General features: G+C 55.8%; 2 protein-coding genes and 1 long non-coding RNA gene across 5 annotated transcripts in view; 2 read left to right on the plus strand and 1 right to left on the minus strand.

The window, feature by feature from the left end:
- CUNH19orf44 (chromosome unknown C19orf44 homolog) overlaps positions 1 to 4,277 on the plus strand; it is a 22,659-nt gene extending 18,382 nt beyond the window's left edge. The window contains exons 7-8 of one of the 2 annotated variants that reach the window (XM_040241068.1): positions 1,227 to 1,393; positions 2,986 to 4,277. In XM_040241068.1, coding sequence (XP_040097002.1) covers positions 1,227 to 1,393; positions 2,986 to 3,057 — 239 coding nt within the window. In that variant the 3' untranslated portion in view covers positions 3,058 to 4,277. Of the gene's footprint in view, positions 1 to 880; positions 1,394 to 2,985 lie in introns of those variants that run through there. The other variant, XM_040241069.1, reaches the window with a different exon arrangement.
- Positions 3,530 to 22,674, minus strand: LOC120864196 (calcium homeostasis endoplasmic reticulum protein). 2 transcript variants are annotated; one of them, XM_040241067.1, is made up of 17 exons: positions 22,577 to 22,674; positions 22,093 to 22,266; positions 17,491 to 17,675; positions 16,314 to 16,451; positions 15,902 to 16,053; positions 14,177 to 14,288; positions 13,986 to 14,075; positions 12,507 to 12,756; positions 11,298 to 11,473; positions 9,231 to 9,666; positions 8,144 to 8,382; positions 7,112 to 7,245; positions 6,367 to 6,453; positions 5,953 to 6,096; positions 5,753 to 5,869; positions 5,170 to 5,264; positions 3,530 to 4,909 (listed from the first exon to the last, which is right to left on the minus strand). In XM_040241067.1, the coding sequence occupies exons 1-17, from the start codon at positions 22,599 to 22,601 to the stop codon at positions 4,716 to 4,718; spliced, it is 2,748 nt and encodes a 915-aa protein (XP_040097001.1). In that variant the 5' UTR covers positions 22,602 to 22,674; the 3' UTR covers positions 3,530 to 4,715. The 2 variants fall into 2 exon arrangements, with proteins under 2 accessions (XP_040097001.1, XP_040097000.1); XM_040241066.1 differs by having other exon boundaries at positions 14,177 to 14,321; positions 22,577 to 22,663.
- A 137-nt stretch (positions 22,675 to 22,811) lies between these two features.
- LOC120864200 lies at positions 22,812 to 27,282 on the plus strand. Its single transcript, XR_005721142.1, has 2 exons — positions 22,812 to 23,054; positions 25,960 to 27,282. It is a non-coding gene; the product is annotated as an uncharacterized LOC120864200 (long non-coding RNA).
- Positions 27,283 to 27,351: the final 69 nt, after the last annotated feature.

Below are 27,351 nucleotides of genomic sequence, written 5' to 3' on the forward strand. Positions count from 1 at the left end.
CCGTGGACACGGCCCTTGCCTTCTTGCTGAGTGTGGAGGGGTCACAGGGCCTTGGGGAGGCCCCGCCAAGCCTGGGGTGCAAGGAAGGTGCCAGTGAAGAGGTGATGGTCACTGTAGGAAACCCCGTCTGTGCCAGGTCCCCATGGGGCCACTGATAGCTCACACGACAGAAGCCATCTGTCTGGAACCTGTTCTTTTTCTTACAATTTCAATTTTCTTACCATTTTTAGAAGATGAAGATGTTAAAATATATTGGTTATAAGTGAAATGTTTATATCTTAAAAAAAAACCCTCATCCTCTTTTTAAACATAATATTGACCTCAGTGACTTTTCCATGAGTATAGTCTTAGTAATGATCTTTATTTTAGTAATGATCATTTTTAACTGTTGCAGTTATTTTTAATTGGACTTTTATTTTGTTAAAATTATATGTAAATATTAAAAAAAACTTTTGGCCATGCCATGTGGCATGTGGGATCTTAGTTTCCTCACCACGGATCAAACTCGCACCCTCTGCAGTGGAAACTCAGAGCCCTAACCACTGGACCATTAGGGAAGTCCCTACAAATTTTATCTTAGTTACATTTTAAATTATTTTAATTACGTGTTTAAACATGCATGCGTGCCTGCTTGGTTGCTTCACTCGTGTCTGCCTCTGCAACCCTATGGACTGCAGCCCGCCAGGCTCCTCTGTCCATGGGATTCTCCCGGCGAGAATACTGGAGTTGGTGGCTGTGCCCTCCTCCAGGGGATCTTCCCGACCCAGGGATAGAGCCCGTCTCCTGCACTGCAGGTGGATTCTTTAGTGCTGAGCCACCAGGAAGCCCCACATGCTTAAACATACGAAGTGTAAAATTTCCCCTCTTCCTTATTTTGAAGTGTACAATTCAGGAGAGTTAGACCCACACCATGAGGCTGCACTGTCTGGAGAGCCGTGTTGCTGGCCTTCCTCCCTTGTGTTGGACACCGAGGTTGAGGCTTCTGGTGGTGCCTGGGGGCCGAGTGTGTGAGACCCACACACAAGTCAGAGAGCGCAGTTCATCTACCACTGAGCAGAAAGGCACATGATGAGGCGAGGTGGCTGCTGCTTCCGGAGGGGGCAGTACCTGTGGAGAGCATCCTGCCACAGCCGACGGGTTGGGGTGCAGGGCTGGCCGTGGGGTGCAGCGAGGGCTGGGGGCTGGGGCCCCAGGTGCTGACAACTGACCCGGAGCCGGGATGGCAGCCCTGACTGCATACAGCCCGGCCGTGTTCGCGCTCAACGATGTGCTGAAGCAGCAGCTGAGCCTGACGCAGCAGTTCATCGAGGCCAGCCGGCACCTGCACGCATCCCTCCTGCGCTCCCTGGATGGAGACTCATTCCACTACCACACCCTGGAGGAAACCAAAGAGGTGACCACGGCGCTGCCCCCACTTCATGGCGGGGAGACGGCAGGGGGCTTCCGGGGCTCAAACCAAAGAGGCAACCACGGCGCTGCCCCCACTTCATGGCGGGGAGACGGCAGGGGGCTTCCGGGGCTCAAACCAAAGAGGCAACCACGGCGCTGCCCCCACTTCATGGTGGGGAGACGGCAGGGGGCTTCCAGGGCTCCCACTTCCATGGGAGGGAGGGGGCAGGGGGCTTCCGGGGCTCCCACTGCCATGGGGGAGAGGGCAGGGGGCTTCTGGGGCTCAAACTGGGGCGCTGGGGCCCAAGCCCCCTTCAGTCCTGACCAAAGGAGCCCCTTTCTCTCCTTGGCTGTGACCAGGGCTGGGGCAGGGATGCCGTGTGACGTCAGAGCAAAGGTGCCCTTCTCCTGGGTGAGGGCCCTGCCCTTCCAAAGACCCTTCCTGGGGGCCACCAGTCCTGAGGGATGGCGCTCTGGGGATATCACACTCCTCTTGCTTATTCCCCTCCAAAATTCATTTCTTGTCCGTTGACAGACATTATTTTATAAAAATTCTGTTGGAGATCTGTTACTTATAAAGTTCTCCATAATTTCAGGGATAATTATTACCAACTTGATATATATCCTTTAGATTTCTCCTATGTAAAATATAAACTGTTAAGCATGTGTACAATATTATGTCACATATTCTATACAACGTATAAAATATATAGAATAGGTGTAGTATTATATATGATGTGATAGGTGTTTCTTTATAGAAATGGCATCGTACTGTATGAATTGTTCTGCGTGGTGATTTTTAGCATTTCAGCTACATATATTTTAGTACGTATTTCTTAAGAGAAAGGACTTAAAATTAATAATCACAATACTACTGTGATACCAAAACCAAACTGACTTTTCTCAGTTATCATTATTAGGTGTCCAGTGTTCAGATTTTCACTCATAAAAGGTATACATTTCATTCCTATTTTTTTTCACGTGTATCCAGAGTCCTACACCGTTTGCTTAGTATTTTTTTAGACTCCTAACCTATATAGCAGAGGTTTGCAGCCCTGAGCAGTAAGACCCCCGAAGACCTGACCACTGGGATTGCCTTGGTGGTAGGGTGGGCCTGAGAGTGGGTGTTCCTCTCACGGGCCCACTGGGGACCCACTCGGAGAACCGCTGCTTACAGGCCACCCCCCCCTTCCCCACCTCTTGTTTCCTTAGTTTATTGGTTGGAAGAAAACAGGCTGTCCCACACTTCCCCACGTTCTGGACTTGGCTGATGGCACCCCTGAGGGGTCCTTGAACTTGTTCTGCTGTTGGATGTGTGTTAGCTGAATGCAAGCTGAAGTGATCTGATTGCTTCTGCCTATAGCCCCTGAGTGGCTGGTGGCCTGCTCTGCTCCAGGCCCACACCCTGAGGGTGGCACCCGAGCCCTTCTCCCCAGCCTGTATCCTCTGAGGGCAGCCGGGTAGCCCTGCCCGTCCCCTTTACCACAGCCCTCTTCTTAGTCCCTGGAGACAGACATGTGCCATCCCCGGACCCAGAACCTCAGTGCACGGAGGCAGCAGTGCTGATGGCTTCCTTGTGTGTCCTCTGCCCCACAGTACATCAGACAACACAGGCCCGCCCTGCTGACCATGGAGGAGGCCCTGGAGGAGGTGAAGAAGGAGCTATGAGTGCCAGGAGTGATGGGCTCAAATACCTGAGGAGCTGGTCCTGTACGCTGGCCGTGACACTCACCCGAGATCCCAGGGGACATTGGGTGGTTGGGGTGCTCCAGTCATCTCCAGCTGAGTAGCCCGTCTTGCCGGCACGCCTATCGTTGGAGAGGACACCACAGGCCAGTGACGTGGAGCCAGGCGGAGCCTGTCAGCGCGCACAGGACGGGGATGCCGGCGTGCCCGGGGATGCCACGTGGAGCGGCTCCACTGAGGCAGGTGCTGGCTCCTCAGGCTCAGTACACGGTGGGGGTGTGGAGCCCCCTCGACTAACGAGGGAGCAGGGCCACGCGTCCACGCTGGGGGCCCCCGTGAGACACCCAGGCAGAGCTCCAACCCAACTCCACGATTCAGACACAATCTGCGCTCAGGACACACCTCCGCCCTCCTCAGCATGAGCACGCTTCTGATTTAAACGCAAAGAAAAAGGTCTTTAAAAAAAGGTCTTTATTTGAAGGCAAAACAGTAAAATCCACAAGAAATTGTTAACAACACGTTTACATTTTATCCTGAATCAGACACGTTTGAACAATTCACAGCTACAGGAAATCTAGAACAAAAATCAAAACAGTTTATCCTATCAGGTTGAAAAGTTGGAGAGGACTTTGCATCTTATTGAAAAGAATTTTCCAAAAATGTTTCTGTACAAATAAACGGCACTGCACCAAGCTGCCCGGGGATGCCGAGGAGGGTGGATCCCAGGCGGCTCCTGGCAGAGGCGGCTCCTTCTGGCCTTCCCGCCCTTCGGGGGCAGGCGGGGAGCCGCAAAAGAAGTGACAGAGCAGGAGGCAGGGCCAGGGGTCGCGCCCCACACTCTGGATGAGAATGGGCTGTCTCACACGAGTGCTGGTGTGGGGTTCCTCTCAGTGAAAAAAGCAAGTAGAGACGCTAAGGGTACAAGTTCTCCAAGGGTGTCATCGTTCCGTGACCTGAAGATGCTTCAGGTGAGTTTCCTCAGAACTTTTTGTTTCTGCAGGTAACAGCAAATGGCTAATGTTCAAAAAAAAAAAAAAAGAAAGAAAAAAAATCCTCAACTTAAACAGCTAAAGTAACTGAATTAAGGGCTGGTATGTCTCAGAGGAAATAGGTTTCAAATTATCTCACTGGGGATCAGCCTAGATCAGTATTCTTTTTTCTAAAACTAAACCGCTTGGAATAAAAATGAAAACCCCGTTTAACTCTGCAAATCAAAAAGGTTCTGCTTTTTTCCATTTTTAACGAGTGAGCAGTAGCAGCGCCTGGCCTGGTGTGCGTGCGCAGGTCCCCTGCACACACGCCCCCTGGTTTCAGAGGCTCAGGCTGAGGGGAGAGTGAGACGGCCGTGTCTTCAGACGGTGGGAGTTTTTATCCAGGGGTCTTGTGTCTCTTGCTTCACTGTCCGGGGAAATAAGCTTGTGGCCGCGTGGGCTGGGCACCCCCTCACAATGCCTGCTGCTACGTTAGAGCTGGTTTGCAGGTGGGGCCTGGGCCTTCGGCACCATCCAGCGTAGCACTGGGCACAAGACCTGCACCCGTCTTCCTCCTCCTGTGGCTCCCATGGGCAGAGCCGGGGCAGGAGCCGGGCTACCCCCGCCATCCTCCACCAGCAGTGGGCCCGGCAGCGGGGCTCTGCCGGCCTACTTGCACTCCTCCCGGGCCTTCATGCGGGCGATGAAGGAGTAGCTCTTGTTTCGGCGGTAGTTCTCATAGGGGTCGTCCAGAGCCACGCCCACGCCCTTGTACTGGTCCCACTTGTCCCGCACGTCACCCCCCTTGATGGGGTCCTGGATCCCTTGCTCTTTCACGCCAAGGCCGCCAGATCCACTCCAGCCTGAAAGAGAGAGGGATGAGTGGTTACGACCCAGGGGAAGCCCGAAGCGTGGCGCCTTTACCCTGACGTGAAGTTCTGTGCAAGTGCCTACAGGGAGTTCCATGACATGCAGGTCGCGAACTTGGAACTAACGCGGTGAGAAAGAGCACCGGCAGAAGCCCTGCAGGTTTCTGTTTCCAAGTGGGAACGTTCTGACTCCCTCAGCCCCCTCAAGCCCCGAGAGCCCAGAGCGGGCTGTTTTGTCTTCCCCAGAAACTTACCCATTTTCACCAGCATCTGATGTCCTTTGTTCTCTTCCCCAAGCCTTGAGTCGGGAATAGGAGGTGCTGAATTAGAACCCAGACCAGCCGAGGAACTAAAATTAAGACAGGTAACGTCTTTTACAAAAGAGTGGATACATTTATTGGAATGAAAACTTAGAATATTACAGCGTGTGGCTTCTATGAAGGGTCGCCAGCGTGAGACGGACACACACACACACGTTTCAGGTCTCTAGCCGCCGCCTTTATCCTCTTCTCCGGCCAGTTAAGGGGTCCCCTAAGATGACGGTCCCTGCCCCACACTTGGCGGCAACGGCCGGCCACATCGAACCCGTCAAATGGTTAGAAAACAGAGCCCAGCCCTGGCCTTGGGCTTCACAATGTGACGGCAGAGATAAGAGCAAGGAGTGAGACGCGATGCTACTGTCACTGCGCTGGCGAGCGCCCGGGGGGGCCCAGGTGCCCCCTTGGCACGGGCCACCTAGAGCGGGTCTTCTAATGACACGTTTCAACATTCACAGCAAAGCATCAGAGGGTTCCAGCGCTACCAGAGGTCATTGGACAGTTAAGACAGAAATCTTACGGCGGGGTGGGGCTCCTGGACCGCGACCGGTGCCTCCTTCCTGGGGAGTAGGACTTGGACCTCGAGCGGGAGCGGGAGCGGGAACGGCTTCGGGAGGAGCGGGAGCGGCTGCGGCTCCTGCGGGCCGGAGAGAGGGAAGGGTCAGCACGGCCACCGAGGAGCCCCGGGCCTCGCACCCCGTGCAGCGGAGCCCTGCTCACCTGGATCGAGAGCGGGAGTAGGAGCGTGAGCAGGAGCGGGACCGTGACCTTGAGTAGGAGCCGGACGACTTGGAGGACCGCGAGTTGGAGCGCGAGGAGGAGCGCCCTCGGCTTTTGGATCTGCTCCGAGACCTTGAGGGTCCACTGCGGGGAAAGGCCTGGTGAGCCGGAGACACCCCCCAGCCCGGCCCTAGAAGACCCAGAGGTGCCCGGTGCGGGGGGCAGACACACCCTTTCCTGCAGGCTGTGCACGCCAGCCCCAAAGACCAGAACTGACCCCATCCCTGCCCCTCGCCTTGGGCGTGACACCACAGAGAGCCTGTGGGCCATGGTGGAGCTGCCTGCAGGCCGCTCCAGGACAAGACTGTGGAGACTGGCTCTCCACAGGGGATGCGGCGGGTACGCGGCTCTCACCTATTCCTCTTCTCCTGGCCTTTCCTCCGCCGGGCCCGCATCTTTGCTCGGAAGAACTCGTAGAGACCGTTCTGCTCCCAGCCTTCGCTGTAAAGACACAGGTGTCCCAGGGCTGAACCTGAGTCTTCCTCCTCAAGGACCTTCTCCTGCCTGACAGGCCCTCCCTCTCTCGCTTGGGATCCTGAGCAAGGACCCAGCAAAAAGCCCTTGGGGGCTCGCCTTGACAGGCTGCCCCTAGGAGGAGGAGCCAGGCTGAGGGGTGGGCCAGCCCTGGGATGCGCCCCCAGCCCTGAGTGGCTTCTTCGCCTTTCCAGGCTGGGGTTTCTCTGAACAGCTGAGCACGGTCTGCGGGTTACCATAACGGGGGCTGAGGCATTCTGATGTAGGCAGGTAGGCCTGTGCCCTGCCACATGGCAGGGTAACCGCTGAAGCGAGATCACCAGGGGAGAGGCTCCTGAGGGATGCCTATGACAAAGCCTGCTGGGCAGCAGCTGGCCGTCTCTGAAACACACCCACCCCGAGATAAGCGCTTGTCTAATGTGATAAAAGCTTTATACTGCACGTGTGACACGTGAGCTGGGGGAGAAGTGGGCCCTCCTAGTCAAGCTCCTCAACAGCACCCCAGGGCAGAAGGTGTGCCTGCTGTGAGTTTCTGGTGAAGAAAGACCCAGGAGGACAGGCCGGAGGGGACAGCAGCCTCCCCTCCTGTTGCCAGCCCCTTGGCGGGTCTCCGGGAGCGCCATACCTGTTCCTGGGCCTGTCATGGGAGGGAGGGCTGTAAAAGGCCTCCACGGCCGCCAGCAGCCTCTCACTGGGTGGCATGGGGGGTGGGAGGCGGATGTCTTTAGGATCCAAAGGCTTGTACTCATGATCTTCCAGCTGCAGCAGAAAACATGCTGTCACCGCTCCCTGCCTCGGCACCCCAGGCGCGTCCCATCCAGGGAGCCGCGGGGCAGCAGACAGCTGTCCTGGGCATCAGAGTGCCTCAGGCAGCCCTTCTTGGAAAACCCCATCTTCTTGTAGGGCTTCAGCCACACCAATGACTCAGTTCTTGAATGGGGTGGTTGAGGGCTCCATGAGGAAGCTGAGAAAAGCTACAGAATTCTCTCTACCAAAAATGGAGAGACCCTGTTTATCCAGACACTCCGTGGACCCCAGATGCCCTCACTTGCCGACCACTGACCTGTGCCCAGATGCCCACCTCCGGGCCCTGCTCTGTGCCCCTTCTCTGCTCCAGCTCCTACCTCAAGGGCAGCCCTGCTGGCCCCTCAGCCTTTAGCTCTCCAAGCTGCCCCCGTGTGACGTGTCTCAACTTCCAGGGAGGGGCAATGACCAGAGCACCCCGAGCCCTGGCCCTGGCTTCCTTCTGACCCCCTCTCCTGCCCTGCTCAATTGGTTGACCACTCCTTTTCTGAGAAACCCCTGTCCTCAGTCCCTGGACAGGGGGCTTCCAAGGCTGGGACCAAGAGGACTCCCCCCTTCACGCCCAGCCTTCTCGAGCAGCTACCAAACCTGCAGCCCTGGACAGACGCTCAGAGGAGCAGAGGGACACGGGCCTTGCTCACGGCCACGTGTGAGCACGCAAAGTAGGGTCGTTAACTGAGACACACCCCTAATGACAAGCTGGCCAAGTTCACTGGGGTGCAGGAAATGAGGGGGACAGGGGCCTGGGAAACAACGTCTTGTAGCCAAGTGGGAAATGGATCCTACCCATGAACTTCCCACCTGGAGAACAAGCATGTGCGGCAAAGCCTGGTGCTCAGCTCTGCAACGTTACCTTCACGAGGGGGGCCATGAGCCCAGCAGGGAGATCAAAGTAGGGCACGTTGGGGACCAGGCTGGGGTCATCATGGTTGATGTGCGGAGGGCCCTGTCGCCGCATGTGAGGGGGCTGCCCGTTGAAGCCGTGGGGCGGAGGGCCGAAGTCCGGGTGCTGGGGCCCACCCCAAGGTGGGTGCTCGTTGATTCCAGGGTGAGGCATGCGGTGGCCAGGGTGGTGGTGAGGGGGTCCCATTTCTGCAGAACAGAGACTGCACTCAGTCTGCTGAGATGGTGGCAGAGACTGCCACCATCTGCTGGCAAGTCAAGAGCTGGGCAGTGCCAGCAGACCTGCCCAGCGCCTTCCGCTGGCTGCTCTGTTCACAGCCCCGAGGAGTAGCTGGGGCTGGCAGTGGCCTGTCCTACACACAGCTGCACCAAACAGACCTCCGGGGTGAAAGAAGGAGCCACAGGGAAACCACATAACCTTCAAAGAGCCACGTTATGAGCTGGACTGTGCAAATGCCCCTGCAAATTCACTCCTAATCCAGGGGAATGGGGGTCCTGAGACTGGGCCCTGATCCAGTACTGACAGCTATCTCTATAAGATGAGGAGACTAACACACAGAGGAGATGCCACCTACGGGCCACCAGGAGAGGCCCCAGGAGACACCAAGCCAGCTGACACCCTGATCTCAGACCACCAGCCTCCAGAACTAACTGCGGAGAACTCCTTGCTGTGGGAGGCACCCAGCCCATGGCCCTGTCACAGCAGCCCTACAACACTTCACGTAAGCAATAAACCTACTGGTTTCCCAGCTCAATTTATAGGCAGAAGCAGAGTAGAAACGAAATTTTTTTAGGAAACACAGAACAGCCAGCCTACGTACAGGAGGTGCCCCCACCAGCCCCCTGCTTCCAGGCCTGGGCTGTGCTTCTCTGTCACCCTCGACCCCTCCCGCTCGCCACCCTGGCTCAGGGCATGCCAGGTCACAGGGAAGGCTGGTGAGTGAGCTGGCGTTGGGATCTCGGGACAACTGAGGATGTGTCCACTGGCCCCAGGGCGGACCCGCCCCCCAAGGGTGATCTCACACTCACACACTCACCCGCTTGAAAGTCCCCCTGAGGGTAGTCGAAGCGGTGAGGGTAGGGCGGCCGCTCAAAGGGGTGTCGTGGGGGGAAGTCGTCCTGCATGAAGCGGGGCGGGAAGCGGTTGAAGTTGTGGGGGTGCGGCGGCTGGTTGAACTGCGGGTGCTGCTGGTGGGGCGGGAAGGGCCCGCGGAAGTGCGGCGGCCGCTGCATACGGAAGGGTGGCTCGCGCTGGCCCCCGCCCCAGGGCGGCTGCTCGTGCTGGCTGTTCCAGGGGCCCTCGAACTGGCTATTCCAGTTGGGGTCAGGTTGGCTGTTCCAGGGGGCGTCGCGCTGGCCGTTCCAGCCGGGGTCCCCGCGCTGCTCGCCCCACATGCCCTCGTGGCTGTTGTTCCAGGGTGGGCAGTGGGGCGGCCCGCCCTGGTGGTGTGGGTAGGGGGGCTGCTCAGGAGGCTGCAAGGCAAAAGAGCAGAGGTGAATCCCGGCCCGTGTGCTGAGTACGCGGGGTGCACAGCAGCCGCCTGCCGACACTGGTGTCCGGCCGCAAGGTGGGTAGCCGTGAGCCCAGCACCTGAGCTGTAGGCCTACAGCCCAGCTGGGCACGGCCGCTTTCACGTCACTCTGACCCGGGCGGAGGATGTGAGGTGCCTACCGGCACCCCGGGCCCAGAATCTAAAATGCTGCACCCACATTGGGGCCGGGGAGCACCCCAACCTCATGCCTGACAGGAGCCGTGGGACGAACACCCGTCTGTGAGCCCCTCAGCAGCACAGGGCAGGGGTGCTTCCCCAGTGCTCCCCAGGTGTACAGGCTGAGCCACGGGGCCCATGGCCAACCCCTGCCCTGACCCCTGCCTGACTGTTTCCCCTTCCGCCGCGTCTCTCCTCGATGTGGCTCTCTCATCCTGTCTCAGCGTCTGCTCTGCCTCCAGGAACTGTCTTACCTGCCCGGCTGCTGCTGTCAACACTCACTGAGCTGGGACCGCAGCCCAGGCTCAGGGCCAGTGTGAGGCTGCCCAGAGGGCCACCTCCAGGAGCGGGACTGGGAGGCCGGCCCAGGCCACCATGCCCTCAGGTCTTTTGAGAGAAGCCCCAAAGCCAGATTTTCAACATAACAACTATTTCAAAATGTATAAGACACCACATGGGCGGGCCAGGCTGTGCTGTCCTACCGTGGACGGTAGGCACACTGCTGGCCCTCAGTGAGGGAGCCCCACTGTTGTGAGCCTAACCTGCTGGTCCCCAGAAAGACTGAGCCAGGAGACCTGAGGCATGTTTGTTTCCACATCAACCAAATGGGCAGAAGCGCCCCCACATGAGAGGGTCCCCACAACCTGGCTGTCACTGCAGGCACCCACAGATGGGGGCCGCTTTGTGCCGACACCCAATCCTTTGTGAAGCTGAGGGTGGGCTGGGGGAAGGGGGGCAAATCACAGCCATGATCCCTTACTCGTCAGCCCAGAGCCATCTCCCTTACACACCCCCCGCTCCATATAGGATCACAAGGGAGGGCCACACCCAGCATGGCTGGCCCACAGGCAAGTGGACGCCCAGAGCTGGACCTGGACAGCACACTGTGGGCTGCTTGCCGGTCATGTTCTGCTGGACGAAGTGCACCCGCCCCAGCCTATGAGTCTGACTCCAAGGAACCTGGAGGGAGGGACGGACCAGCGTCCCAGCCCCAGAAAACGCTGCCAGCTGAACGTTTTTCACTTCCCTTCCCTTTCTAAGCACCAGGTTCTTTCTAAGGTGATGAGATGTTGACACTGCTAGCCGAACCAGTTAAAAAGCGAAGGAAGCACATCACCGCGCTACGCTCAACATGGTGAACCTTCCGAGCATTCACATGAACGCGTGGCCTGTGTGACTAAGAAGCCCAGGCAACCCAAGCGCCCAGGAAGGATGCAAAGGCCCCGCTTTCCTCCCCAGCTCCGTCCCCACACCTTGGGAAGAGGACCACCCTCTGGCCGCCCCCACCACCCCGTGCCCTGCTGCAGAATCCGTTAAAGGCCCATGAACCCACACAGGGGCCAGCACCCACCTGCCTGCCATCCACCTACCCCAGCAGCAAGTTCTAAGAGATACCTGCTGTTGGCCCCAAGGAGCAACGGGGTGAGGCTGGTCGAACCATGGGGGCTTGTTAGGTGGGATCTGGTCATGGGGCCCAGGGCCACGGGGGCCGCTGGCGGCAGGGTCCTGAACCCCTCCTGAGGCATCGTACTCGGAAGACCCAGGCATCTGGATGGGAGGCTTGCTGTCATCTAGAACCAGACAAAAGAGCAGTCAGAGAAGGGGGCGGCAGGAAGCACCACCCGAAATCATCTTCAGCAAGCACCCAGGACCTAGCCAAGCTGGGCTTTACTACCCAATAAACCCTTGGTTTTTGACCCCATGGAAAACTGCCACTGCCTCGGGGAAGGCAGCACGGATAGGAGAAGACTTGTTCAGGAAACGCACCTCTCTCCTTTGAAAGCTCGACAGTAAGTGTCCTACTTATTGACTGCTACACCATGTTGACTTTAGCTTACTCAAAAATTTTTATCATCATTTTATTAAATACACTTACTGCAGCTAGCCGAAAAGTCATTTCTTCCCAACTGTTATTCTGTTAGATTTTCTAGTATAAAAAAAAGACTTTGTATTTATTTAGCTTTGCCGGGTTTTAGTCGCAGCATGTGGGATCTAGTTCCCTGACCAGGGATGGAACCCGAGCCCCGGCATCAGGAGCACGGAGTCTTAGTCACTGGGCCGTCAGGGGTGTCCCAGGTTTTCTAGTGTTAAACCTCCCTTACATACTCCTAACACATACCCTATCTGATCATGAAGCACCTTTTAAATCCTGGGCTAGACTTCACCTCCTGAGACTTTATCTACTGTTGCTCCATCTCTGCTCAGAAGTGACAGTGGATTAACATTTTTCTAAATTATTATCACATCAGACCCAGATCTTCCTAGACTTTAATAATCCTACTCCACCGGTTCTCTTAGGTACTTGACATTTTTCAAAAAAAATTTCTTTCCCTGCTCACGTGGATCTTGTGTAAGTTATCCTGGCCTAGAAAATGACTTAGAGAGCCTTCCTCTCCATTCTCTGGGATGGTTTGTATACAACTGTCTCAGGTGTAAGGGCTGGGTTGCATTTAACGGTGAAATCACCTGCCTATTGCTTTTAAGTAGATTAGAATCTGATCCTAGGACTGGGCCTGAGACTACAGAACCCAAGCCCTTCCTGGGGGGAGAAGACTGCTTTCTGGAGGCTGCCTCCGGCGGGTGGGTGCTGAGGATGCCACGTACCAGGCTGGGTGGTTGGCGGGATGGCCGGGGCGGGTGTGGGGGCTGGGGGCGGGGCAGGTGGCGGCGGCGTGGCCTTGACATCAGCTTCCATTTGCGGCATCTGGATCTGCTGCTGCTGCTGCTGCTGCTGCTGCTGCTGAGTCAGGCTGTTGACAAACTCCTCGTGCTGGGTCTTGAGGGTCTGGATTTGCTGCTGGAAGGCCAGCTGCACTGGCTGGACCACTGAGGAGTATTCAGTGATGAGGGTTGCCTGGGGGAAAGCATGGAAGCCAGCACTCAGCATGTGGGACTCAAGGTCCGAGACCCTCTGGAGCAGCACAGGGACAGCACCCAGAAGGTTGGGGCAATGCTGTGGGCACCAAGGTCCAGGGATCCAAGGCTGGCGTGGGACTGTCATGTAAAATAATCAACTCAGGCTTGACAAGCACAGAGCATCTCAATCTAGCCAAATTTGGTGGTAATGATCAGTGCTATAGTAGCTTAAAATTCCCTCACAAAGGGAATACACAAGGACGGCCATGCCCTAGGCTGACACACACACGTTAAAATGCCACCACTGACACACATCCTAGGACAGGCTCACAGGCTATATGGCTTTGAACGAGTCACTACCTCCCTGGGGGCCTCAATTTCTTCATCTGTAAAATGGGACAGTAACAGAACCTACCTCTGGGGACTAGGAAATAATACAGTGAACAGGACTAGGGCGGCTTAGTAACCACGAGCTATTGCCACCAACTCAAGAAGAGAAAAGCAGGGAGTATCACTGTGGTATGGTGATGTGAGACCGTTCTTATTTAGCAACAAAATAAAATTGGATAAAATTTTTTAGAAGTCTGAGATGCACTTTCATTGTTTGCCTCTCTGAGCACGAAAGCATCTCCCCTGTAGGGAGGGTGGCGGCCAGGAGCATCACAGGGGGAACAGTCAGCATGTGGCTTCCGACACTTCTTGATGTGCAGGAAGACGACACCTCACGGCAGACAATCAGGGTGTGAGCTGGGTCTTTTATCCAGGCAGCTCTCGCTGGGGTGGCAATGCCAGAGCCATGGCCGAGGGAACCAAGGAGATCTGGCCCTCCTCTCCCTGCCCTGTGACCCTGTCCTCTGAGTAGATGCCCCTCTGAGAAGCACACAGGGGACCCTGAGCCCAACACGATGACCATGCGGCCTAGATTGTTCAAGGTTTCCCGCACGCTCATATCATGCCTGGAGGACCAGGGCAGGCGGGCCAAAGACACCCCCAAGAGCAGGGCCCATACCAGGTAGCCTGGTCACGGCACGCCAGGAGACACCTGGCGGGCTCCCTCAGGGGGAGCTCACTGGCTGCTGTGGAGGGGGTGGGCCCCAGTGCTGCTCCTCAGACCCGCCTCCCATTGCTCACCAGCACACCAGGGCACCCCTGGGAGTCGGGTTTGGAAGACGCTACCAAGACCCCGAGGGCAGCACCCAGCCCCCACCCTCCGGGAGCAGTGGGCACCTGGTACTGGCCCAGCCCCAGGGCTGGGCTCTGTAACTGCTGGATGATGGAGTCGTCGAAGTAGCCGTTCTTCTCCCAGAGCTGCAGGAGCTGCACGTGCAGAAGGGAGAGGCCTGTCAGGGGGGGACGAGCGCACATACCCCCAGCCCCTGTCCCCGCCCCGCCCCGCCCCGCCCGGCTGCCCTGCGTACCCGGGCGATCTTCTGCTGCTTGTCCTCCTCCACGGCCAGGAAGCTGGTACAGTAGATGGGCACCACGACCTTCTGCAGGGCGGCCAGCAGCTCCCGGGCCTGCTTGCGCTGGCTGTGAGGGAGAGACCTTCCGCGCGTCAGGGCCCTGGGGCGGGACCCAGCCACGCGCCCGTTACCACTGCGGCTCCGGCCACAGCCCCCTCTGCCTTCTCGGGAAACGGGTCCCCAACCCGGCTGGGACAACGGCTGGGCCCCCCAACGAGAGCCATGCTGGCACCAGGGCCCGAGGGACAGACGGACAGATGGCAGTGGGAAAGAACACAGCCCAGGGGCTCTCAGAGCACAGCCTGTCCCCCCGGCCCCCTCATCAGCACCACGACCCTGCCCTCCCAGGGTGGCCTGAGGACTGCCAGACGTGGGCTGCTGAGAGACCCTGTCGCCCACAAGGGCTGGGCTGGTGCTGCTGTGGGTGTGGGGCCTAGTCCCTGCAGCTTTGCTCAGCACAGCCACCCTCTCTGCACAAGGCAATCTGGGCTGCGACCCCACCTTCCACGAGGGAGCACGTGGGCTGTCAGGGGTCCTAGGAATCAGGTCTGCAGGATGAAGTGGCCTTTCAGTGGGGGCAGGGCGCAGGTGAGGGGTGGCTGCGGGTATACTCTGAGCATGAGTGAGTATGGGGACTCCCCAGGCTGTATGACGAGGTATCAGAGCCTGGGAAAGAAGGGGGGCAGCTGGAGCCCCTCCCAGAGGCAAGCCCAGAGACAGCAGCAAGGGCCTGAGGATGGGGGAAGGCAGTCCAGGCAGGAGGACAGGGCCGGCGGCACTGGGCTTCCCAGCAGGGCTCAGGAAGGGCATGGCTGCAGAAGTGCCAGAAACAGGGCTGTCTCTGCCGAGCTGCCCTGAGTCCGTGGAGCGGCTGATGGAGCAGAAGGGCACACAAGGTTCCGAGCAGCTGCTAGTTTCCCAGCGGCAGAGAAATAAGGGAAGGTGAGGCAGGGAGCGCGAAATGGAAGCGGAACTGCCCACGTGGGCCAGGGAGCAGGGAGTGGCGGGCCAGCTGCATGCGGATCGAAGTGGGCAAGAGCCGAGTCTGCGCCTGCTGCCCTCATGGGAGCTGTCCCTTCAGCCGGTCAAGTTCAAGGTCAAATGTGGCAGCCAGTCTTCACAGTGACAGGCTAGCCTCACTAGCCCTGTGAGATTCCACCTGTCTTTGGCCCAGGCATTGGTTTCGTGACTTAACTTTTGTCCTAAGACACCAGAAAGGCCACAAGGAAGTACATACTGGCCTGGCCTTAGGATGGCTGGGTGGAGAGGGGAGGCAAGTCTCTGGGCTGGGACACAGGATTAGCCAGGAGGCCCCATGGGAAGACTCCTGAAGCAGAGTGCATTCAGGGCAATGGAGTGTGTGTAGATCAGTGAAGAAAGAAAAATGAGTGGCAGGTATGAACAAGGCAGCCAACAGACACTGAAAAACACAAAGAAGTTGCCCTGAAAGCAAGGCGCAAGGGGACAGTGGCCTCAGGGGGGGTGCAGGGTCCAGGGTAGGGGCTGAGGGGTGTATGTGAGGGGACGGGGGCGGGCTGTCCTCCCCGTGGGGGCTTGTGGCTCAGACCAACCCTCTAGAAGAGGGACCCCTGGCCCCAGGACAGGCCGGGCTCCTGCGGGCAGAGCAGCAGCTGGGAGGGGTGGAGGAGCGGGGGGACGGCGGGGCTGGTGGGCGCTCACCAGTGGTGCAGCACGTCGTTGATCAAGTAGATGAGGTGCAGCCGCAGCTCGAAGTGTGCCCCGTCGGCCGTGATGCGGTTGCGGAGGTGGCCCGCCATCAGTTCGCAGTGTGGTGGGGACTTGGCGTTGCTGAACATCCAGTTCTTCCCGGCCTGCAACAGCCAGGACAGTGGGTGAAGCGGGGCTGGCTTCCCCAGGTCTGAGGGTGTGCGGACGCCTGGGAGCACCCAGGAATCTCCTCCCACCTTCCCTCTCTCTCTGGGCGGGAGAGCCCACAGAAGTGCTCAGGCAGAAAGCGGAGGGAGAAATGGGGTGCCCGAGAGTAGCCCCGGCCCAGACAGGCTGTGGGAGCCCCCACCTCGTCAGGAGCACCAGATTCTGGAGGATGCCCCCACCCCTGCCCCATCCTCACCGAGATGGCATCCTTGGTGCAGGTATCGATGATGGGCTGCAGCAGGTTATCAAACTCGTTCATGTCCAGCTGCGTCTCCTCCAGGAGCTTCTGCATCTGTTGCTCCAGTGCGTGGGCCACGGCTGCTGTCACCTGCTCCTGGAAGGCCAGGTGACACCGAGACTGCGTGAGGGACCCCGGCCCAGGCACACCCAGGCTGGCCCATCCGTGCCCTTCCCCCAGCATTCACACCGGAAGCCTGAGACAAGCATCAGAGAGTCATGCCACAGCACAAGGGGAGGCAGCGGGTGAAGCCCAGCAAGACACAGGGGGAGACAACGCCCCGCCAGAGGTGGCAGATGGAAAGCTTCAGGCCCAGAGGAGCAAGGAGCCTCTGCATGTGAACTCCCCACGAAAAGAAAGAAAATGAGTGGCGGGTGTGAATGAGGCGCGGGGAGCACGCACATAAACAGACATCAGTCAAAGAAACGCAGAGCCATCGCGCTGGCAACCAGGAGTCCAAAAGCAACACGCGATGCCAGACTTCTGCCCGTTACACTGGCAGACTGAGGCATGGCTGAGACCCAGCACAGCGGGGGCACAAGCAGTCCACCCACGGCTGGCTGAGGCTAGACTGCCCGGTTTGTGAAGAGTTCCATGTGCAAACTGAGAGTGAACACTCTGGACTATTTTGTTTCCAATACATCAACTTGCGTCCCAACTCCAGTAATAAAACCAGGGCTGGTATTTCAGTGTCCTTTTATCCTCCTTGGGTTTCTGGCAGTTCATCCTACTGTATCTGGCCAAAGTACCAGACTGTGATGGACTGGGAGAAAAGGGCCCACCTCACGAGAGCCTCCGCCTAACTGGCAAGAACTGTGCCAACGGCACCAGAGGCCATCTGCCGTTCTCCGTCACACCATTTCCTACGTGAGGCTCACTTGTCAGCATCTGCTGCAGCACGATGGGGGCACGTGTGTCAAAGCCTATGCAATGAGCTCACTGGGAGGAGACGAAACCTCAGGGTCTGGCGTGAGGGGTTGAGCTAAGTACAACACAGGCAGCAGCAGCGCTGGAGGAGCGACGACTGTCCTGCACCAGGCCCTGGGCAACGGGACAGCCCCATCCTCAGCGCAGACACGAAGCCCGAGGCACAGAGGGGAGGACCAGGTGCCCCTCGGGAGGAGCGGGCCCGTACCTGTCTGAGGGCCAGCAGGTGCTGCTCCTGCTGCTGCAGGTTCCACTGGCTCTGCTGGATGAGCTCGTCCATGGACGGGGTGCCCTGGGCTGGTGCAACAGGCGCCGTGGGGGCCAGCGGGGGCTGGGGCAGGGGAGGCAGGGTCGCAGCCGGTTCCAGCTCCGGGGCCTGCTGCTTGCAGATGACTGGCAGGAGAGGAGGAGAGGCAGCCCTCGTGAGGAGGCGGCGGGGGCCCAGGTATCCCCTTGGTGGCCACCTGGGCAGCTCCCCTCCGTATACTCACCCCCCAGCAGAAGACCCCTGCGACCTGTCCCAGCTATTCACCCCGTCTCACAGGGCCTGGGCCTGGGCCCCTTCCACTTGCCCTCTCCTCGGAAACCTTTGGGATGGTCATCTCCCCACTCTCCAGCTAACACCATCTGGCCTTGTCTGTGGTCCTTTAGCCCAGAAGCCCAAAGCCACCCCCTTCTACCCTTGCCTGGGCCTGAACAAACAGTCCCTCCGCAAGGGGCTCTCTTGACCCCAAGCATCCTCGCCTGCTATCCCCAGTCTACTCTTCCCTTCCAGGTATCAAAGCTACTGAGCCTCTGGAGAGCCAACCAGCAAGGCCACACACCCGTGGCCCCGCAGAAGGAGCGTGGCAGCGACCCGACACACGCGGTGGCCTCTGCACACTGGGCCCCTCGTCTGCCCTTCCACAGACTCTACTCTTCTGCATTCAGGGGTCAGTCCAGATTGAGGTAGTGTAGGCCGCCCCGTCCTGCCGGCAGGAGACAGGATGGGCAAGTGCAGGCCCCGAGCCTTGCCAGATGAGGCAGGAAGGGAGGACTTGGGGAAGGGTCCCTGGACAGATGTCTGCACCCTCTGCCTTTGGGCCTCATCTGGTCTCAACAGGACCATACTCTGCTGGAGCCCTGAGTCCCACCCTCAGGGGGCCCAGCCAAAGAAAGAACAGTCAGGTGGAGTGTGCTGCCCAGGGCCCGTCACAGGGCACCTAGGTCTGAGGTGGGCCTTCCGATCCTTGCACCCAAGGGCACCCCATGGGATCACCCCGACGTGCAGTCTGGATCGCAGCCCTCGCTGCTTCAGCAAATGTGTCCCCTTGCTCTCTTTCATTTTCTATCTTTACTGGCTCCTCCCATTAGCATCTAGTCATGGTGGAGTCTTCAATCTTTACAAACTCTCCCTTCAGCCTGTGCCTCCCGATCCAACAATTTTACAGCCAAAGTTCATCTTCAGTTCTTTTCCCCTTTATCTCAACCCACAGAGGCCTGGGCTCTGCCTGCCCACCCCACCCTCAAAGCCACTGCAGCCATCCCCACTCAGTCAGATGGCCCCGTCTCGGCTCCTTGTCGCATGTGGCCGGTGTGGCCGTCCCCTTCCTCTGTCTGACTCTTACATGCTGGATGCCTGGACCGTGAACCAGACTCTCTTCTCTGAGCAAGGCTCCAGGGGAGCGTGATGTATTGCTGTGGCTGCAGTTACAATCTGCACTCCACGACAGGGAGCCTCCAGCCCTTGGCCTGTGAGGAACCCGGCCGCACAGCAGCAGGTGAGCAGTGAGCCAGCGAAGCTGCAGCTGTATTTACAGCTGCTCCCCATCGTTCCCATTATCGCCCGTGCTCCGCCTCCAGTCAGATCAGCGGCAGCATCAGATTCTCACAGGAACATGAACCCTACTGTGAACCACGCACGTGAGGGATCCCGGCTGCGAGCTCCTTATGAGAATAATCTAACGCCTGATGATCTAATTACGGTGAGTTATCTAATTATTTCATTATATATCACAATGTAATAACAATAGAAATAAAGTGCACAAGTATAAGGCACTTACATCATCCCAAACCAGTCCCCCCTGCCCCCACCATCGTCTGTAGAAACACTGTCTTCCATGAATCTGGTCCCTGATGCCATAAAGTTTGGGGACCACTGCTCTATAACCCCTAAATCTACCAGTGGCACCCTGGATTCCTCAGGCTTTAGGTCTTAGACCAAACAGCCACTGTTTTCCGCAGATGCCCCAAACAGGTATGGTTTCTTCCTGCCCCGTGCCCCACCCCTGATCCATGGCTGACACAGCCACGCCCACTTACCCAAGCCAGAAGCAAAGTTCGTGCACCTCTCTCTCCCTTGCACCCCACGCAGTCAAGCCACCCTTCTAGATCACATACCACTGTGCGCGGCCATCACTGCCACTACTCTGCCTTGACCCGTCACCCTGGGAATTGGTTTCCCTGCGCCCAGTCCTGCCCGCTTTCCTCTTCTCTATCCATGGCCATAGTGCTGCTGATCCAAGTGGGGTCCAAGGGGCCAGCCCCAGGTGACACCGAGACAAGCACAGAAATAGCAGGGGAGTGTTTGGGCGCTTTCACGGCAGTCTGATGTTTCATGGTTTACATTTTTTTTGGGCTGTGCCGTGCAACTTGCAGGATCTTAGCCCCCTGTCCAGGGACTGAACCCGGGCCCCGGCACTGAAAGCACTGAGGTCCTAACCACTAGACCACCAGGGAACTCTCAGTCTTCTCAAACCTCCAGGCTGGCTGCATAATGGCTAGCCCTGCTCCAGAACACAGTACTGGAACCCTTCTAGAGCTTCCCCAGAGCTTCCCGAATTTCTAAGTCCTTTGCAAGCTAGCCGTCCCTGCTCTGCACCCTCACTTCTGGCTACTCCTAGAATCACTTGTTCTCTGGGCTTTGGGAACCCTGAGCTTCTGTTCCCACTACTCCTCAATCGCTCCTAAGGTTCCATCTTCTGTCTGAACACTCTTGTCTCCTCAATTTCTACTTGGTTAACTCTGTCACAGACTTTAACAGCAACGGAGATACTGTTACCTGCAGAATGGATTCCCTGAGCCCCAATCTTCGCCTGCTAGAAGCACCCCAAGCTCCCCACATTATGGCACCAAGTCCCAAGCCACCTCCTACTGCTGACCTTCCAGAGTGGGAGTGGGCTCCCCTTGAAGGAGAAGCATCTTTTGCCTCATGGTCACCCAAACCCAACGCAGTCCTCCCTTGCCCAGTTATGTCACCCACATCAATATCCACCTGGCAGTTCAGCGCATGCATTCTACCCCTCAACCCTCGCTGCCCCCAGGCCCACTTTCTCTACTCAACTCATTGACCTACTCCAAACTGCATCACCAGCTGCCCCCAGGCCCCTTTCTCTACGCAACTCACTGACTTACTCCAGACCACATCACCAGCTGCCTCACTGGTCCTGGTCTCCATTCATGCCCCCCCCCCCCAGCCTGTCTGCCACATAGATCATACAAACCCAAGCCACCTCTTCCTGTTCCAGCCTCTCTAGTGGTTCCCTACTGCCTATACCAGGGGTTTCAAATCTGATGGGCTGAGGCTAAGGAACGGTTTGCTCCAGAAACACACAGGTAAATGGGTACATTTTGCCTACAATTTCAGGCAACAGATCTCCCCTAATCATATCTCTAACCTAAACAAGCAAGACTTCCTTGGTAGTTCAGTGGTTAAATATCAACCTCCCAACGCAGGGGATGTGGGTTCGATCCCCAGTCAAGAACTAATATCCCATATGCCGCAGGCAACTTAAGTTCTCACAACACAACTACCAAGCTCCTGAGCTCTGGAGCCCACGAACCACAACTAAATAAATATTAAAACAAACAAAAAACCTAAACAGGTACCAGAAAAAGCCCTGAACAAAGGAAGAAAACCCAAACTTTCCCCTTGGAAACTTTCCCACTCCAAAGCAAACTCTTCTCCTGTCTACACATATCTAGGTGCCATGCTGGATCTCTTACGCTTTGGTTTCTCTCTCGGCTCTCAAAACACACTGTGCCTGTTCAAGCCACTGTACTTTTGCCATAAGAACACCTACTACATGCTACCTATTAGGCACAATAATGTCCCAAACAAGGTCTGGTTGGCCTCAAGGAGCTTGTAGTCCGGGGAGCATTCACCTTTCAATGTCCAACTGCTTGGCAATCTGCAACACAACGGTATCTAGAAGCTAGGGATTTGCTATTGAACAAGATAGAAGTGAGCTCAGGAACTATCTATCTGGTGTCTATATTTGTTATTCATAGGCTAGCTGTGATAACAAACTCCATCTTAAACTCTTTAAGGGCAAGGCTGGGTTCCTGAAGCACAAACCAGTGAACATAAACAGTTGCCAAGTAGTAAAGTCCACAGGACAATTCATTTTGATCTGGACTGCAACCACCAGAAATGCACAAAAACCCTGCTGGACGCCCCAGAGAGCCCGCAAAGAGGGCTGGACGGTATTCGTCCGGAGGGTCCCACTCAGCCTGGCTTCTATCACTTCCTCTCTGTAAAACACTGAAGCACTCTACTCGGTGACATCAGTCGTCATGTTTGCAAAACAACAGGAATCCCTGATTCCGAGCCCAGAAGGAAGATCAATAACCTCGTTCTCCATGACACTCGGACCCTGCAGCCCGCTGCAGGACTCCAGGAACAGCGGAAAAGATCATACATGCCGAACTAACCCATTTTCACAAAGAAATAGCATGCGACCCCAAATAAGGTGTTTTGTGGTAGAGCCGAGATGGAATCGGAGAAAGGAAGGGCTAGAAGGGGACGGCCTGAGAGCTGGAGAGGACTCACGCTGCTGCTGCTCCAGCGCCAACTTGCACTTGTAGTAACTGTAGAACTCGCCTCCGAACAGAAAAGAGAATTTCGGGTTGTCCTTCTGCTTCTCCATCGTCATCTTTTCAAACTCGGGCCCGTTCCGAGCCACGAACTGGGCCAGCTTGTCGATGACATTTCGGAGCTCCTGGTCTGGAGGACGGAGAAAAGGCCACACGGGGCGTCAGCGAGGACCGCCGAAATCCGGAGGCCCTGGCTTCCCAGCCCGCGTCCGCCGGTCGGAGTCCCTAGGGGTGGGCCCCGGCGATGCCGCCCTTGTACGGGTCCCGATAGGGGCCAGAAGCGCGCGCCGGGAATGCGAGGACCCGCGGGAGAGGCCGCGGGCAAACCCGGGAGGCCGAGCCCCGCCCCTTCCTAGGCCCGGGGACCCCAGGAAGCGGGGCGGGCCAGCTGGGGATCCTGGGGAGAGATCAACGGAGCCCGAGTCAGGGCTGGGCCTCACCGTCTGGCGGCAGCGGCATCTCCATGGCTCCGGCCGCGGGGAACGTCCTCCGGCGCCTCACGATCGCCCACCAGGGCCGTCTGCGGAAGCCGGCCGGAAGTGGCGTGAGGGAGCCTTTTACGACTGGCCTCGCGCGCTGCTTCCGCCCGCCACTTACGGCCGTCGCCAGGAAACCCCGGAAGTGAGGGCACGGGGTGGGCGGGAAGAAACCGCGCGTGGCTGAGCGCGCGGGAGGGGCTAGCGATTCGCACGTGTGTTGGCTTTTCCGCGCATGTGCAGAGTGGGTCCCTGTTGCGCGAGGCTGGGCAACGGCTAGAACGGCGCGGACGATCGTTAGCCGCGAGCGGGCTGTCCGCGTTACAGTCCTGGGGCTTGACTGGCTGCGTTCTCTGCGGGAATAGGGAACCTGGGGAATCCCTGCCCATGTCAGGGCCTCTTTTCTCCTCGCGGGGCCACAGTGAGGAAAATACGAGGTGAGGTACGTCCGGGAGGCTCCTGGACGCGGCGCCTGTCACATCCCCCTCGGGCCCGCCCGGAGGTAGAAGTCGAACCGGGAAGCTCCGGGCTTCGCAGGAATGGAACTGGCTTATTGAGGTTCAAGAGATCCTTCAATTCGGTTTCTTCTCCTCGATCCAGCGGTTTGATAAGATTTTAAGGCGAGGGAAACGCCCACCTCCGCTAGCCTCCGAGTGCGCCCCTTTGGGGCTCCCGTGGCTTTTGTGCAGTCGTTTAAGCAGCGGTGATCGAGTGAGGGCCCAGGACCTGCGGGTGCTGGGCCCTCTACACCGCGCGTCCAGAGGCCACGGCGCCATGCTGAAAGATGCACTTAGAGTGCTTCCAAAACGATGATGTTAACGTATGCCATTTGTGGGGAAAGGTAACAAGCAGCAGTATGCATTAGAGGCATGTAAACTGTGGACTTGCCCGGTAATCTGACGCTCTTGAGATAGCTTTGTTCACACTAATACTTGGTTGGCTGTACGGTATCTTATTTTGTGGAAATGGATGTCTGTGTGTTTTAGATACGTTTCTTTTTTGTTGTTTCGTAATTTCTCCCATCTGACGCTTATGGTTTGTCTCCTGTACGCGAGATACTGCCTTAGACCAGAAGCCGGCAAGCTTTCTATAAAGGGCCAGATATCAAGTATTTTATAGGCTCTAATGGCCAAGAGCCAAAAACGAGGCTTTTAATGTAGGTCCTTATATAACCAAAGATAAAAACGTTCAGAGTACTTGTTGGTGGAATTTAAAATATAAAAATTGAGTACAGTTTTTTAAAATATAGGTCTAATGAGAAGAATGCAGTGTCTTTTTGAAGATTCCAAGTCAGTCTTTGCTGTCCTCAGTTGATTGCAAATGTTCACCTGTAAAGACCATCCTTGGCTCACAGAAAGGCAGGTTGGATGTAACTTGGGGATGAAACAGTGAACAAGTCCAACCTAATCTCTGCTCTCATGAGCCCACTGCTAAGATAGGCAGACCCTATAAATCAGTAACAAATGTATCACCTCAAAGGTGTTACTGAGGAAAACCAAAGGGTGTGAAGACTATAAGGGAGAAGGGCAGTGTCTACAGTGATAAGGTTATCTGAGAAGGCCCTTGGGACGTGAGGTTTGATTGAGATCCCCACTCCAAAACCAGCTATGTGAACACTCCAGGCAGAGGGACTATCAAGGGGATGTTCTGTTTCATATAATGCTCAGAAATCTGGATAGTGTGATTGCTCTGTATCAGTCAAGATCTGTATCAAGTAGCTTTAACCTGGGGTTTCTCTAGTGGTCCAGTGGTTAAGAGTCCACCTTGCAGTGCAGAGGACACCAGCTGAATCCCTGATCTGGGAAGATCCTACGTGCCATAGGGCAGCTACATCCCTGTGTCACAACCACTGAGTCATGAGCACTGGGGCCTTGCTCCACAAAGGAAGCCACCACAGTGAGAAGCCTGTGCACTGCTATTAGAGAAAGCCTGTGCGCAGCAATGAAGACCCAGTGCAGCCAAGAAGAAATTTAACCTGTGATCCACCACGATTGGACCACAGAGATAGCCCTGTTGTACACGTGTATTTTCATGAGATGAAAATTCTCGGCACTTAACAGTCTTAACAGGGTCTCTGAACCAAACAAATTGTATCCTTTTTTCTTTTGTTCGCTGCACCATGGCATGTGGGATCTTAGTTCCCCTACCAGGGGCTGAACCTGTGCCCCTGCAGTGGAAGTAGAGTCTTAACCACAGGACCACCAGGGAAGTTCCCATCTTTAATGACTACACAGGACAATGTGGTGTGGATTTACCATACCTTAGTGAAGCCAGTCTCTGGAGTCTCTTGGGTTGGTTGTGCTTTTAAACCACTGTTAAAAGTTTTAGCTTGTACACAGGTGTTGAGGTGAGAGGGTTTGCACTTTCAATGCTGATGTTGCTCAGCTACCACCAAAAAGGTTGTATACCCTTGACTACTGTATCATACATTCATCTCATAGTGTTTAAAATGCTGTTTGAGACTGAAAATTTAAGCATCACAAAGCCTCCCCAGGCTTATTTCAGTGAGCCAAATCAGAATCCACTTGTCAGGAGAAAGCAGGAGAGAGACTGTCTCTAGAAGTCGAGGCTGCTGCAGACAGAGATGATCTTCAAGGACCTAGAAACAGAACTCTTTAAGAAAACAGGTGCAGCGCACACTTCTCGGTGAGATGAACTTGCTGAGGGGACCCATGTAACAAAAAGGCAAGAATTTAGGACCCATATGCATGCCCATTTTGGTCCTGCAAATGTGCTGGGAGGAATTTATCCTAGATCAGAAGCGTGTGCAGCATTGTGCACTGCAAACTTATCCCATCAAAATAGTACTTAAGATGCAGCAATAGGGGTTGGTTAATTGTAGCACATCCTCTAATACCATATACAGCAGACACAGAATCAAGGAAGAAGAGTAACACGGGGAAGTGTTACTAAAACGCAGCTTACAAAATATTATGGGCGATATGCCACTTTTGAAGAAAGTACATATATCCTTAGAGGCAACGGCTGTGTCCAGCTTCTTGTGTACCTTTTCAGAGATAAACTGTTCACAGCACCTTTGTCTATATAAAACAAGTTGTTTTCTCTGTCTCCTTTTTTTTGACCTCTGTATAGTATAGGTAATCTTTTGGCCTTAATATTTTTTTCCAAACTTAAAAAATTATATATTGATTATAAAAGTTATTTTAAAAAGTAGTGGCTGACTGAGGAAGCCTAGGCTCATCGAGATTCATGGTTTCAATAAAGCCAAAGCTTCGTGTGGCTATAGCCTCATCTTCTGCAATAACTGAACACTGTGTGGTCAACAAGCTGAAGCCACGGCAGGAAGAATGTCTTGTGTGAACTGAGAAGATCCTTTCATGTCCTAGACAATGAGCATTCCTTGGGCCTGATTGCCTGTCACCAAACCAGCCTCTGGTCACAAGGGAGTGCCCTGCCCTGGGGTGACAAAGGAAGATTCCAGTGTCTGGGAGAGGACATCTCTGAAGAGTTTTTCCAGCTCTGGTGTCCGAGCAAGGAGGCCATCCCTGAACTCGGCTGTCTGCCCGACTCACCAGACAGCGGCACCCTGTGTAGGACTGCAGCAGACAGCTGCAGAGCTGCCTGGGTCACCTGGCCATCGGGGCTCCTCCAGGGTCTTCCTGTCACAGGGGGGCCTGACTGTGTGAGGCAAAGGAGACAAAAAACAAAACTGTTCACTCACTGATGCTGTTCTGCAGGGCAAAGGGCCCTGGGCCTGGAGTCTGACACTCGGGTTCCAGCCCTATTCAGTGGGCCAAGCCTTTCTCTGTTGCCGTTTCCCTCTGTAGAATGGGGCTAATATATGCCTTTTGGGTTCTGATAGTTAACTGAGACATATGTATTAACAAATGTGTGGATAAAATATTCTATGAATTGAAAATGCATGTCAGCACATTCCCATGTGCCCCTCAAATAACCCTGCACCATAGCATTTTCTCCCCTACCTCTAACACAGCACTTGAGTGCTCCTTAGTCACACATCTAGAAATTGAGCTGAGTGCTCAGAGGGCAGGAGGCTTATTTATCTGTTTCCTGTTTTTGGCACCACCTAAGGCAATGGCACCCCACTCCAGTACTCTTGCCTGGAAAATCCCATGGACAGAGGAGCCTGGAAGGCTGCAGTCCATGGGGTCGCTGAGGGTCAGATACGACTGAGCAACTTCACTTTCACGCATTGGAGAATGAAATGGCAACCCACTCCAGTGTTCTTGCCTGGAGAATCCCAGGGATGAGGGAGCCTGGTGGGCTGCCGTCTCTGGGGTCGCACAGAGTCAGACATGACTGAAGGGACTTAGCAGTAGCAGCAGCAAGCACTCAGTAAATCACTGAACAGAAGGATGTAGGCAATTGTTTTAGAAGACACTTACCTATCCATTGCGATGAAAGGAAATCCTCTGTTGGCAGTGGTTTCTGAGTGATATGGGGGGAAATGGGATTGGAGGCAGACTGCAGTAGCTGTGTGATCCTGGACAAATTACTTAACCCCTCTGGGCCCCATTTTCATCTGTAGCAAGGCAAAGGTAACCATTTGTGGACTGTGTATGAAAAGCCCTCATGTATCAGGTACTCACTATTATCCCTTCACACAGATGCTGCATAACCACAGCTGTTGCAACTTTCTTGGATTTTCCATGTTACTCTGTTCAATAAAGGCACATCATTAACTGTGATGCTGTGATTTCTAGTTTTATCCTACTGTCTCACAAATCCGTAAATCACACATCTAAATTTGGGCTCAG

The sequence above is a fragment of the Oryx dammah genome, unplaced genomic scaffold (genome assembly GCF_014754425.2).
Source record: "Oryx dammah isolate SB20612 unplaced genomic scaffold, SCBI_Odam_1.1 HiC_scaffold_5, whole genome shotgun sequence".
NCBI lineage: Eukaryota > Metazoa > Chordata > Mammalia > Artiodactyla > Bovidae > Oryx > Oryx dammah.